Source organism: Stegostoma tigrinum, chromosome 1 (assembly GCF_030684315.1).
Source record: "Stegostoma tigrinum isolate sSteTig4 chromosome 1, sSteTig4.hap1, whole genome shotgun sequence".
Taxonomy (NCBI): Eukaryota; Metazoa; Chordata; class Chondrichthyes; order Orectolobiformes; family Stegostomatidae; genus Stegostoma; species Stegostoma tigrinum.
The window spans coordinates 132,384,264-132,397,304 of record NC_081354.1 but is presented as its reverse complement, the minus strand read 5'-3'; the positions used below and the strand labels follow the sequence as shown (position 1 = coordinate 132,397,304).

The 13,041-nt window shown below is 40.7% G+C and overlaps 1 protein-coding gene across 13 annotated transcripts in view; it reads left to right on the top strand.

Annotated features, from left to right (window-relative positions):
- The window catches only part of LOC125453124 (protein unc-13 homolog B), a 495,854-nt gene that overhangs the window by 328,642 nt on the left and 154,171 nt on the right, over positions 1-13,041 (top strand). For all 13 annotated transcript variants that reach the window (XM_059648673.1, XM_059648694.1, XM_059648669.1 and 10 more), the window contains 3 exons: positions 64-138; positions 4,345-4,564; positions 4,978-5,205. In XM_059648673.1, coding sequence (XP_059504656.1) covers positions 64-138; positions 4,345-4,564; positions 4,978-5,205 — 523 coding nt within the window. The remainder of the gene's footprint in view (positions 1-63; positions 139-4,344; positions 4,565-4,977; positions 5,206-13,041) is intronic.

The following is a 13,041-nucleotide window of genomic DNA, read 5'->3' as shown; positions in this document are numbered from 1 at the left end:
TTCTGTACTCGAGAATTTCATTGACCTTGAATTTATAACACTAAACTTGGTTTCAAATTACAGTCACTTGTGCAGTCAAGGAAAGCTGGCATTACCTCTGCAATGGCTACTCGCACCTCTCTCAAAGATGAAGAGCTGGTAAGAACAGCACATTTGAAAAGAGTCCCTATGTTAGTACTTCTTATTAACCAAAACAGAAAATGCTGGAAATACTGAACAAATCTGGCAGCTTCAATGGACAGAAAGAGAATTAATGCTTCAAATCAGCTATGTTAATAAAAACTCATTGCAATTTGCAATTTTGTTCATTTTAGTTGCTCTTCATTACATTTTTCTGCATATAAAGATAATTTTCACTTTCAAAACCAGGGGTTTTTGGCCAAGTGACAGGTTAAATTTCTGAAACAGAAGTTGTTTCCTGGGTTTCAGGAAAGGCAGCAGGTAAAAGGAGACAAGAAGGGCAGGATCCATGAGGTAAGTGTCATTATAAGACTGCTTATGAGCTGAGAGAAGCAGAAGCATCCTTCATGTCCAGCAAGCTTTCCTGTAAATACCATCTTCCTGTCTCGATGACTACTTTGTGTGCTCTCCTGAATCCTCTGGTCAGCATCTGAAATACTATCTGAGATCTGATACCTTGCCTTGCCTAATCTTCTCCCTTTGGCCATAATCTGCTCTTCATATTGCTGCCCCACCCACAACAATCAAGATAATTGAACTGTTGAAACAGTTTTAAGACTTCTTTCCAGTTCAGATGACATGTGCTTCCTTTCAGTTCTGAGGGCCTGGGCTTCCTTTTCAGTTTTGACAGCCAAGTGATTACCACAAAATATTACAACCCAGGGATTCCACAAGCCTAACAAATTACCCTGCTGCTAGAATGAAAATTGCTCTTCGCAAATGAAAAGTCCACATTTTTTGCCATGATGAATCAGATGAATCTGGCCTTCTGCTCAAACCAAACTAAAACCTTATTGTTGTGAACTGAACTCAAATTTCAGTGACCCTTCATCACTTGTTTTCTCAAAGTCCTAAACTGAGTGATGTGAGATTTCAAGAATTAACAGCTCAGCTTGCTGGTTAGCATTTATGAAGTCACGTGCTTTTTTTTTGGAAACGTAAGTCACTTTTCAAATGACTTTAAGATAACAAAGTGTGAAGCTGGATGATCACAGCAGGCCAAGCAGCATCTCAGGAGCACAAAAGCTGACATTTCGGGCCTAGACCCTTCAAACAGAGGTGAAGGGTCTAGGCCCGAAACGTCAGCTTTTGTGCTCCTGAGATGCTGCTTGGCGTGCTGTGTTCATCCAGCTTCACATTTGTTATCTTGGATTCTCCAGCATCTGCAGTTCCCATTATTTCTTTCAAATGACTTTAAACTAATTAAAGTGAGGAAAGGCTCAGGAGAGGTTATGCAGTTTTGCAGACAAGTAGCAGTATAGAGAATATGAAAAGGGTTGGGAATCTAATGTTAGGCACAGCAGTTTAGGGGACAACTATGAAAAGGGGACAGTTGACACTCGACTGAGGGTGTTGTGTTTAAATGCTCCCAGTAAAAGAAACAAGGTAAATGTGTTTGTAGTACAGATTGAAATTGATTAATATGATCTTGTGCGCTGCAGGAGGATCAGGGCTGTGAATGAAATATCCAAGCTTACATCCTATTGAAAGGACTGGCAGATGGGCGGAGGAGGCAGGGCTGCTTAGTTAGTAAGAAATGAAATTAAATCAATGTCAAACAGCAATTAAAGGGTTGGAAGGCATCAAATCTGCAGATGGATTGAGAAACCAGAAAGGAAAACAAGACCCTGATAGTCGTGGTACAGGCCGCCTGGCAATGGTGAAGATCTGGGGCAGAAAATAAATCATGAGATTGAAAAAGCATGGAAAAAAGGCACAGTAGTCATGGGAACTTCAATATACAGGTGAACAGGGAAAATCGGGTTAGAATCAGATCCCAAAAAAAAATTTGTCAAATGTCCACAAGATATTTTGATGCCGACTTCACTTGTCAGCCATTGTTGCCTTGTCTTCCCCTTAGAATATTTTGTCTTCCTTGGGATGAAGTTCTGCTGTGCTTCCTGAATTATCCCCAGAAACTACTGCCATTGCTGCGCCACTACCATCGCTGCTTGGCACCCCTTCCAATCAACTCTGCCAGCTCCTTCCACATGTCTTCGTAGTTACCTTCTCTCAATTGTAATACTCTTACATCTGATTCCAGCTTCTCCCTCTCAAACTACGGGGTCAATTCCATCATGTCCCCTTGAGGTTCCTTCACCTTAAGCTCCCTAACCAAGTCTGCCTCATTATATCTCAGCAAATGTGCAACTACCTGTTCCCTGGCAAGCTCTAATACAAGCTACTCCAAAAAAAAGCCATCTTGTAGACATTCCACAAATTCCTTATCTTGAAATCTGCTGCCAATCAGAATTTCCCAGCCCACCTGCCTATTGTTTCGTATACTGCACGCGTTAAATACAACGCCTTTGGCCTGCATTGACCATCCTCCTCATAGTTTTTAATCTGTACATAATTCTCCTATTTATTTTCAGTCTGAAAGTAACCTACAGTAAATAGACAAATTAGCAGCTACTACCAACTGATGAATTTATGGGGTTTTTTTTGGCAATGCCATTCTTTCTTTTATGCTCAGCCTCAGATGCCAGGCTTCAATTTATTCTGTTAGAAGCCTAAATCAAAGACTAAGCAAAAAGCACCTCTCCCCCTCTGCACAGGTGATATTAAGGAAGATAGGAGGCTGCAGAAGGGCTTGGAGAGGCTGGGAGATTGGATAGAGAAGTGGCAGATGGAATACGATGTGGAAAAGTGTGAGGTTATGTACTTGGATATGAAGAATAGAGGCATTTTCTACATGGGGAAAAAACTTCGGAAATCTGAAGCACAACAGGACTTAAGAGTCCTAGTTCAGGATTGTCTTCAGGTTAATATGTTGGTTCATTTGGCAGTTAAGAAGACAAATGCAATGTTACCATTCATTTCAAGAGGGCTAGCGCACAAGAAAAGGTATATGCTGCTAAGGCTGCCTAAGTCCCTAGTCAGACTGCAGTTGGAAGATTGTAAACAGTTTTGTGTCCTGTATCTCAAGAACAATGTGCTGGTGTTGGAGGTTTACAAGAATGTTTCCAGAGTTGAATGGCTCATCATGTGAGAAGCAGTTTAGAGCTTTGGGTCTGTACTCAATGAAGTTTAAAATGATGAGAGGCTGATTTCATTGCTACTTGCAAGATACTGAGAAGTCTGCATAGAGTAGATGTGGAGAAGATGTTTCCAATAGTAGGAGAGACTAGGACCTGAGGGCATAGCCTCAGTGAAAGGATGACCTTTTAGAACTGAGGTAACAAGGAATTTCTCCAGCCAGAGGGTGGTGAATCTGTTGAAATCATCACCAGAAAATGTTGTGGAGGCCAAGTCATTGAGTGTATTTAAGACAGAGATAGATAGGTTTTTGATGCAATAAGGGAATCAAAGATTACAAGGAGAAGTCATGAGAATGGGGTTGAGAAACATATCAGCCATGACTGAATGCTGGAGCAGACTCCATGCACAGAATGTACTAATTCCACTCCTATATCTTATGGTCCATTTTCTGATCTCTTCTTAAGTAATGTTATTTTCACAGAACTGAAAGCACTCCCACCTGGCTCTATTTCAAAAATCCAGATTCCTAAATGGTAATTTATATTATACAGCTGAATTGCAGAATTACATCTGTAACGCTTCCCATTCATAACTCCTGCATGCAGACTTTTACATTGCTTTTTTGCACAAGATGCATTCAAGAAGAGCATTTTGACATGTTTCTGCAGTGATACCATCTTGTGCTGTAAAATACATAATTCTTTAGTAAGTAACATTTCTTAAGTGCTCCATTCTTTTCACCTTGTTTGCCTTTTTGTTCACTGTAACAACAGGTGGTGGTGCAATTGGCTAAAAAGCCAATTTCCCTGTGAAATGACAAGCTGTGATCCTTTCCTGTACATTCACCAAAAGAATGACTGTAAAGATAAAAGATACAGAATCATTTTATCATGGGCAGAGTTTTTATTTTTACAGATTTATACAAGAGGAGCATATCATTGACCTATTATCGCCGTTCAATTTAGGAGTGTTTCGCCTTAGAGCATAGACACGTTCTTAGCAGTGGACCATCTTTGGCATTTTCAATATGAGAGTGCAGTTCCAACATGAAAGTTATACACAGGCAATTGGTGTTGCAAATGTGGGATTAGTAATTTAGAACAGAAAAATATGATGAGAGGATCATACAGATTTAAAATATGTCATGCATATTTTTAATCATGTTTCCATTTGTCTCTGCAGAAAAATCATGTTTATAAAAAGACCCTCCAAGCCTTAATCTACCCTATCTCTTGTACCACACCCCACAATTTTGAGGTCTGGACTGCCACCACACCTACATACTGCTATGAATGTGAGGGCCTACTATGGGGAATTGCTCGTCAGGGAATGCGGTGCACTGAATGTGGGGTAAAATGCCATGAAAAGTGCCAAGATCTACTAAATGCAGACTGTTTACAACGTGAGTCTGTTTTCTGTGTATTTGCTGATTCATACATATTTACATTGATTTAGGTTCAGTCCAACAATGTCTGCAATCAGAGCTTTGCTGAGTCTATCCTTTAATGTGTAATTATATGTCTCTTTTGTGACCTCCCTGCAGCCTTTTACACAGCTGACCATGCCATGTTCCTATTCCAGCTTGATAGGTTTGTCCTTATTGGTTCTGTAACTTACCTTTCTGCATAAGGGAAAACATCTCCACAAAGATGAAATGTTTGCAAACTAAGTTATTTATTGATTCAATATTTAATTGTGATTTTAGTCTCACGACCTTAAGCTAGCTGTACAATCATTAAAGGAAATCCAATAATTTTTCACAACCACTTTTGTACACTAATTGTAATTGAATAATGGTGTGTTTTCTACAAACAGGTGCAGCTGAAAAAAGCTCCAAACATGGTGCAGAAGATAGAACACAAAATATTATCATGGCAATGAAAGACAGGATGAAGATCCGAGAACGGAACAAACCAGAAATCTTTGAACTGATCAGAGATGTCTTTGGGGTGGTAAAAGTTACACATGCACAACAAATGAAGACCATCAAACAAAGTGTACTTGATGGAACATCTAAGTGGTCAGCAAAGATTACAATAACTGGTACAGTGCAAAAGTTACCAACACCTTGTATTTGGTGGACTGGGATCTGTAAATATCAGATATCTTCCATGTTGTCCATTTTTCCAGTAATTTCAAACAAAAGGCGAGAAATTCTAGAAAATTCTTGAGAATTATGTTTAAATCTCCAATGCCAAGATTCCTTGCACTGAAATGCTGTATGACAGACATAAATTTTTCACCGGTGACATTGCTGCTATATGTCAGTAACGATAATGAGCTTTGTAAATCATGAAATACACAGAATGATTGAGGCAAAGAAGAGAGGCCATTTGGCCCATTGTGTCTGCCAGCTGTTTGCACAAGCGAATCAGCTCATGTCACTTTTGTGCCTTTCCCATATAACCCTGAAATTGTTTTCCATTCGGACAATGATCTATTTCCCTACTGAAAGCCATGTTTGAATTTGCCTCTGAAACCTAACCACAAGCTACATTAAACATTATTCTCATGCTGCTTTTAGTTCTTCTGCCATTCTCTTTAAATAGGTGTCCTTTGAATCTTGACCTTTTCAACAATGAGGACAGTTTATTCTTAATAACTCTGTGCGCAATCCTCCCTATTTTGAATGCCGTTATCGAATCTTCCCTTAACATTTTCTCAGCAAAACAAGCCAGACTTCTTCAATTCATACACATGATGAAAATTCCTCATTCCTGTGACCATTTTCTTATATTGCATTTTCTTGCACCTGCACTATACTCTTGCACTTCTACTAAGCTGCAGAGCCCAGAATTGGACAAGATACTTCAATTGGTTCTGGTCCAATGTTTCATGAAGTTTCATCGTTAATCTGTGTGCTTTTGCTTTATGTCTTATTTTACGTCTTTTTCATCAACCTTTGTCTCATCCCAACCTAGATGGCTGTTTGAGTGACTGGAGGCCGGTGTCCTGTGGTGTACAAGAAGGATCAATAGTAGCACCCAAATTGTTTGTTATATGCATAAATGATATCAATGAAGATATGGGGAGAATGTTAAGCAAATTTTAGGACAACATTGATATTGGTAGAGCAGTTAATAGTGAAGAAGATGGTTGTATGTTATGGGAAGATATAGATGAATTGGTCAGATGGGCAGCCTAGTGGCAGAATTAACTAAGATAAGTACAAGAAGATGCACTTTGGAATGAGAAACGAGATAAGGGAGCATTTAATGAATGGTAGGAGCTGGGTAGCTTAGAGGAACAGAGGGATCTTTGATGGATAATTATACCAAGATCCCTGAAGTCAGCAAAGCATGTAAATAGGATAGTTAAGAAGACATGCTTGCTTGCGCTTGTTTTCGTCAGTCATGGCACAGAGTACAAGAGCAAAGAGGCAGTGATGGAATTGTACAGAACGCTGGTCAGGCCACAACTGGAGCAATTCTGATCACCTCACTACAGGAAGGATTGGTAGTGCCAGACTGGGTACAGAGGAGGTTCACCAGGATGTTGCCTGAGATGGAGAAATTGGGCAAGAAGAAGAAACTAGATAGGTTTGGATTGTTTTCTTTAGAGCAGAGAAGACTGAGGAAGGGATATGTTTGAGGTGCGTAAGGTTATGAGGGGCATGGAGAGGGTGAATACAGTAGTTGCTCCCCTTGGTTGGGAGGGTGGTATCTGTCATTAGAGAGCATAATTTTAGAATAAGGGGCAGGAGATTCAGAGGAGATTTGGGGAAAAAAACTCTTGACTCGTGGTGGGAATCTGGAATGCACTGTCTGGGAAGCTATTGGAGGCCGGAAACTTTACAACTTTTAAAAAATGTTTGGATAAGTACTTCAAATATTATAATTTTTAAGGATATGGGACAAGTACAGGAAATTGGAATTAGTGCACTTTTACTGCTAGTTGTGTCGGTGCAGACTCGATGGGCTGAAGGGCATTTTCCGCACTATCTGTATCTATGAATCAAAAACTCCAGATTCACAAAATTGTTACAGCACAGAAGGAAGCCATTCAGTACATAATTTTGTGCTAGTCTGCTGTCTTTTCCCTATACCCCACCTATTCTCTTATTTCAAATAAACATCTAATCACTCAATTTTGGGTGGCGTGTTCCTGACCCAAACCACTTCTGTGATAAGGGTTTTCTCATCATTTTTGCTTCCATTATTAATTACTGTAAATTTGAACCCTCTTGTTCTCAATCCTTTGGTGAGTTGGAATCATTTTTTTTCCTATTTACTCAACCATGTCTCATGATTTTTCCACTACATTCCCTCTCTGCTTTCTCATCTCCAAGGAACGTAGTCACAACTTGTCCGTCTATCTTCACAACTTTTCTTCATCCTTGAAACCATCATCTAAAAACACTTATATAACCTCCAATTCTTTCAAATTCAGAACAGGATGCAATGTTACAGTTGAGACTGAACTAGTGTCTTATGCAAGTTTGCTGTACCCCCTTTGTTCTTGTACTGTATTGGTTGATCACCATTTGACTTTAACAATCCAAACTGGCTTGCCTTGATTACTCCATATTTGTCCAAGTGACTGTTAATTTTGTCCCTTCATTGTTGAGATGCCCAGTAAATAGATCGATGTAGATTGTTTGCTCTATTTCTGCTGAAGATGCAGCGGTTACTCTGTTTTATAAAAGAGCTGATAGCCCTTTTTAGTTCTTGGTCATGAAATGATCACTGAAGCAGAAGACAAAAAAGTAAATCTAACAAGGATGACTGAATTTGATTTTCCATCGATTTAAACCATTAGATAAAAATTCAGGTACTCTTCATTACTTTTGTTTTTATCTGCGTATTTCCTCTCTGGACCAAGTAATTTTTTAATGCACAGCTGTAGGTAAGGAAATCAGCATTTTCTCAGAACTAGCAATTTATTTAAATTGCTGAACGTAGTTCAATCGCATTTCTGTCATTCAGATTTGATTTTTTGCTTTCATTGATTTAACCCCAATTGCAGAAATAAGCTCAAAATCAAAACTGACAGTTTAAGACCATTAGATATAGCAGCAGAATTAGACTATTTGGCCCGTCATTTCTCCTTCGATGTTTGATCATGGCTAGTCTGTTTCTCAGTCCCATTGATAGGATCCCTACACGCGGAAAGAATCATTTGGCCCATCAAGTCTGCACCAACCATCCAAGTAGTGTCCTACCCAGACCCAGACCCAGACCCCCACCCTATTCATGCTTACCCCCACATTTTTTTTAACATGGCTAACCTACCTAACCTGCACATCCCTAGACACTATGGAGAATTTACCAATCCACCTAATCTGCACATCTTTGAACTGTGGGAGGAAACTGGAACACCTGGCGGAAGCTCAGGCAGACATGGGGACAATATGCAAACTCCAGACCAAAGTCATCCAAGGCTGGGATTGAACCCAGGTTCCTGGCATTATGAGGCAGAATGCTAATCACTGAGACATTGTGCTGCCCATTCATCCGCCTTCTCCCTGTAACCTTATATCTCCTAACTAATCAAGAACTTGTCTATGTCTGGCTTAAATATACTCGGTGACTTGGCCTCGACAGTCTTCTATGGTAATGAGTTCCACAGATTCAGTACGCTCTGGTTTTATGAGGGTTGTACTTTCACTCTGAGGCCGTGTCCTCACATCCTAGTCTCTCCTACTTGTGAAATATCATCTTCGTGTTCATTCTCAAACCAGACATCTCAGTATTCTACATAATTAACTTTATCTCAACCCCTATCCCATCTTTTAAACTCCATCGACTACAGACCCAGAATCTGTAGGCAATGGGCTAGTGGTATTATCACTGGACTGTTAATCCAGAGACCTAGATAACATTGTGGGGACCCGGGTCTGAATCCTGCCACAGCAAATGGTGGAATTTGAATTCAGTACATATCTGGAATTAAGAATCTAATGATGACCACAAATTCTTTGATGACTGTGAGAAAAACCCATCTTGTTCACTAATGTCTTTCAGGGAAGGAAATCTGCCATCCTCACCTGGTCTGGTCTACATGTAACTCTAGGCCCACAGCAATGTAATTGACTCTTAGCTGCTCTCTGGGCAATCAGGGATGGACAATAAATGCTGCCTGGCCAGTGATGTCCTCATCCCATGAATGAATGGAGAAAGAAATGCTCCTCATATGACAAGCCCTTCATCCCTGGGATCAATCTTGTTAAACTTCCTCTGGACTCACTCCAATGCCAGCTTGTCCTTCCTTAGATACAGGGCCAAAGATTGCTTCCAATATCCCAAATACTGTCTGACCAGCGACTTTCACAGCCTCGGTAGTACATTTCTGTTCATGGTTTCTAGCTCACTTACAGTGAATGCTAACATGGCATTTGCCATCCTAACTGTCAACTGAACCTCAAGAAATAAGGGAGATAGAACAGCAGAAACTGTATACCAGTTGGCCTAACATCTGATGTTGGGACAATGCTGGAATCTATTGTTAAGGATCTTGATAAAACCATTCAGAAAATATTAATGCAATCAAACAGAATCAACACTATTCTGTAAAAGGGCAATCATATTTGATTTATTATTAAACTTTTTTTGCAGTAGCCACAAGTAACATGAATAAAAAGGAACCTGCAGATATACTGTATTTGGATTTCCAGAAGGTATTTGAAGGGGTCTGTCTGTAGCAGGTACATTGGTGCGGACAAATTGAAGTAAAGTTGTCCATTTTTGTTAGTTGCAGTCTAGCATTTATATCCTCCATGCAAAAAATGGCACAGCTCATTTACTGGTGGTACTACGAAGCCCTCTTGGTGATGGGTATTGAAGTCTCTCACTTTGATTAATCTAATTACGAAGAGATTTCAGACCTTTGAAATTCATAGAGATCTAATTGTAATATTGCATTAATGGTAGAAGTAGTCTGCAGATACAGCAAGTAATTAGGGAGAAAAAAGGAATGTTATTGATTATTGTGAGGTGAATTGAATGCAGAAATAGGGAGGTTCTGCTTCACTTATTCAGGACATTGGTGAGACTGCATCTTGAATATTGGTAACAATAATGGCCTGCTTATGTAAGGAAGTATGTAACTGTGTTGGAGTCAGTTCAGAAGGTTTACTGGACTGAAGTCTGGAATGAACAAGTTGTCTTATGAGGAAAAGTTACACAATCTAAACTTTTATCCACTATAGTTTAAAAGAGTAGGATTGAAACATAAGGCTCTGAACAGTCTTGACAGGGTAGATTGCAGGGAGTTCAGGACTGGCAGTTAAGCATCCAAGGATTCACAACATATCGAAAAGACAGGGAGGTGAGCAGAGGGGGTGGGGTTGCCTTGTTAGCTAAGAATGAAATTAAACCTACGGCACTGAATGACATAGAGTCAGAGGATGTGGAGTCTGTGTGGGTGGAATTGAGGAACCATAAAGGCAAAAAAACTGTAATGGGAGTTATGTACAGACCTCCTAACAGTGATCAGGACCCGGGGTGCAAGATGCACCGAGAAATAGATAGGGCATGTCAGAAAGGCAAGGTCACGGTGATCATGGCGGACTTCAATATGCAGGTGGATTGGCTGAATAATGTTGCCGGTGGATCCAAAGAAAAGGATTTCATGGAATGTTTGCAGGATGGCTTTTTGGAACAGCTTGTGATGGACCCCACAAGGAACCAGGCTATTCTGGACTTAGTGCTATGTAATGAGCCAGACTTTATAAAAGACCTTCAAAGTAAGGGAACACTTAGGAGGCAGCAATCATAATATGGTAGAGTTCAGTCTGCAGTTTGAAAGAGAGAAGGCAAAATTGGATGTAATGGTGTTACAGTTAAATAAAGGTAATTACAGGGGCATGAGAGAGGAATTGACGAAAATCGACTGGAAGCAGAGCCTAGCGGGGAAGACAGTAGAGCAACAATGGCAGGAGTTTCTGGGTGTAATTGAGGACACAGTACAGAGGTTCATCCCAAAGAAAAGAAAGATTATCCGTGGTGGGATTAGACAGCCATGGCTGACAAAGGAAGTCAGGAAATATATCAAAGAAAAAGAGACAGCCTATAAAGTGGCCAAGAGCGCTGGGAAATCAGAAGATTGAGAAGGCTACAAAAACAAACAGTGGATAACAAAGAGAGCAATAAAGAAGGAGAGGATCAAATATGAAGGTAGGCTAGCTAGTAATGTTAGAAATGATAGTAAAAGCTTCTTTCAATGCATAAGAAACAAACGAGGGGCAAAAGTAGACATTGGGCCGCTCCAAATTGATGCTGGAAGGCTAGTGATGGGAGATAAGGAAATAGCTGAAGAACTTAATAAGTACTTTGCGTCAGTCTTCACAGTGGAAGACATGAGTAGAATGCCAACAATTAGGGAGTGCCAGGGGGCAGAGTTGAGTATGGTAGGCATTACAAAAGAGAAAGTGCTAAAAAAGCTAAAACGTCTAAAAATTGATAAATCTCCTGGCCCCGATGGGCTACATCCTAGAGTTCTGACGGAGGTGGCTGAGGAAATAGCGGAGGCTTTGATCGTGATCTTTCAAAAGTCACTGGAGTCGGGGAAAGTTCCAGATGATTGGAAAATTGTTGTTGTAACCCCCGTTTAAGAAAGGATCAAGGCAAAAGAAGGAAAATTATAGGCCGATTAGCTTAACCTCGGTAGTTGGTAAAATTCTAGAATTCATTGTCAAGGATGAGATTTCTAAATTCCTGGAAGTGCAGGGTCAGATTAGAACAAGTCAGCATGGTTTTAGTAAGGGGAGGTCGTGCCTGACAAACCTGTTAGAATTCTTTGAAGAGGTAACAAGTATGTTAGACCAGGGAAACCCTGTAGATGTTATCTATCTAGACTTCCAAAAGGCCTTTGACACGGTGCCTCACAGGAGGCTGCTGAGCAAGGTGAGGGCCCATGGTGTTCGAGGTGAGCTCCTGGCTTGGACTGAGGATTGGCTGTCTGACAGAAGGCAGAGAGTTGGGATAAAAGGCTCTTTTTCGGAATGGCAACTGGTGACGAGTGGTGTCCCACAGGGGTCAGTGTTGGGGCCACAGCTGTTCACCTTATATATTAACGATTTGGATGAAGGGACTGGGGGCATTCTGGTGAAGTTTGCCAATGATACGAAGATAGGTGAACAGGCAGGTAGTACTGAAGAGTTGGGGAAGATTTAGACAGTTTAGGAGAGTGGTCCAGGAAATGGCTGATGAAATTCAATGTGAGTAAATGTGAGGTTTTGCACTTTGGAAAAAAGAATACAGGCATGGACTATTTTCTAAATGGTGAGAAAATTCGCAAAGCAGAAGTACAAAGGGATCTGGGAGTGTTGGCCCAGGATTCGCTAAAGGTTAACTTGCAGGAGGAGTCCGTAATTATGAAAGCGAATGTAATGTTGTCGTTTATCTCAAGAGGGTTGGAATATAAAAGCAGCGATGTGCTTCTGAGGCTTTATAAAACTCTAGTTAGGCCCCATTTAGAATACTGTGTCCAATTTTGGGCCCCATGCCTCAGGAAGGACATACTAGCCCTGGAGTGTCTCCAGCGGAGATTCACACGGATGATCCCTGGAATGGTAGGTTTAATGTATGATGAACGGCTAAGGATCCTGGGATTGTACTCATGAGAGTTTAGAAGGTTGAGGGGAGATCTAATAGAAATGTACAAGATAATATATGGTTTAGAAGGGGTGGACGCTAGGAAGTTGTTTCCGTTAGGCGGGGCGACTAGGACCGTGGGCACAGCCTTAAAATCAGACGGGGTAAATTTAAAACTGAAACGAGACGACATTTCTTCAGCCAGAGAGTGGTGGGCTTGAGGAATTCAATGCCACGGAGTGCAGTGGAGGCCGGGACGTTGGATGCCTTCAAGGCAGAGATCGACAAATTCTTGATCTCAGAAGGAATCAAGGGCTATGGGGAGAGTGCAGGGAAGTGGAGTTAA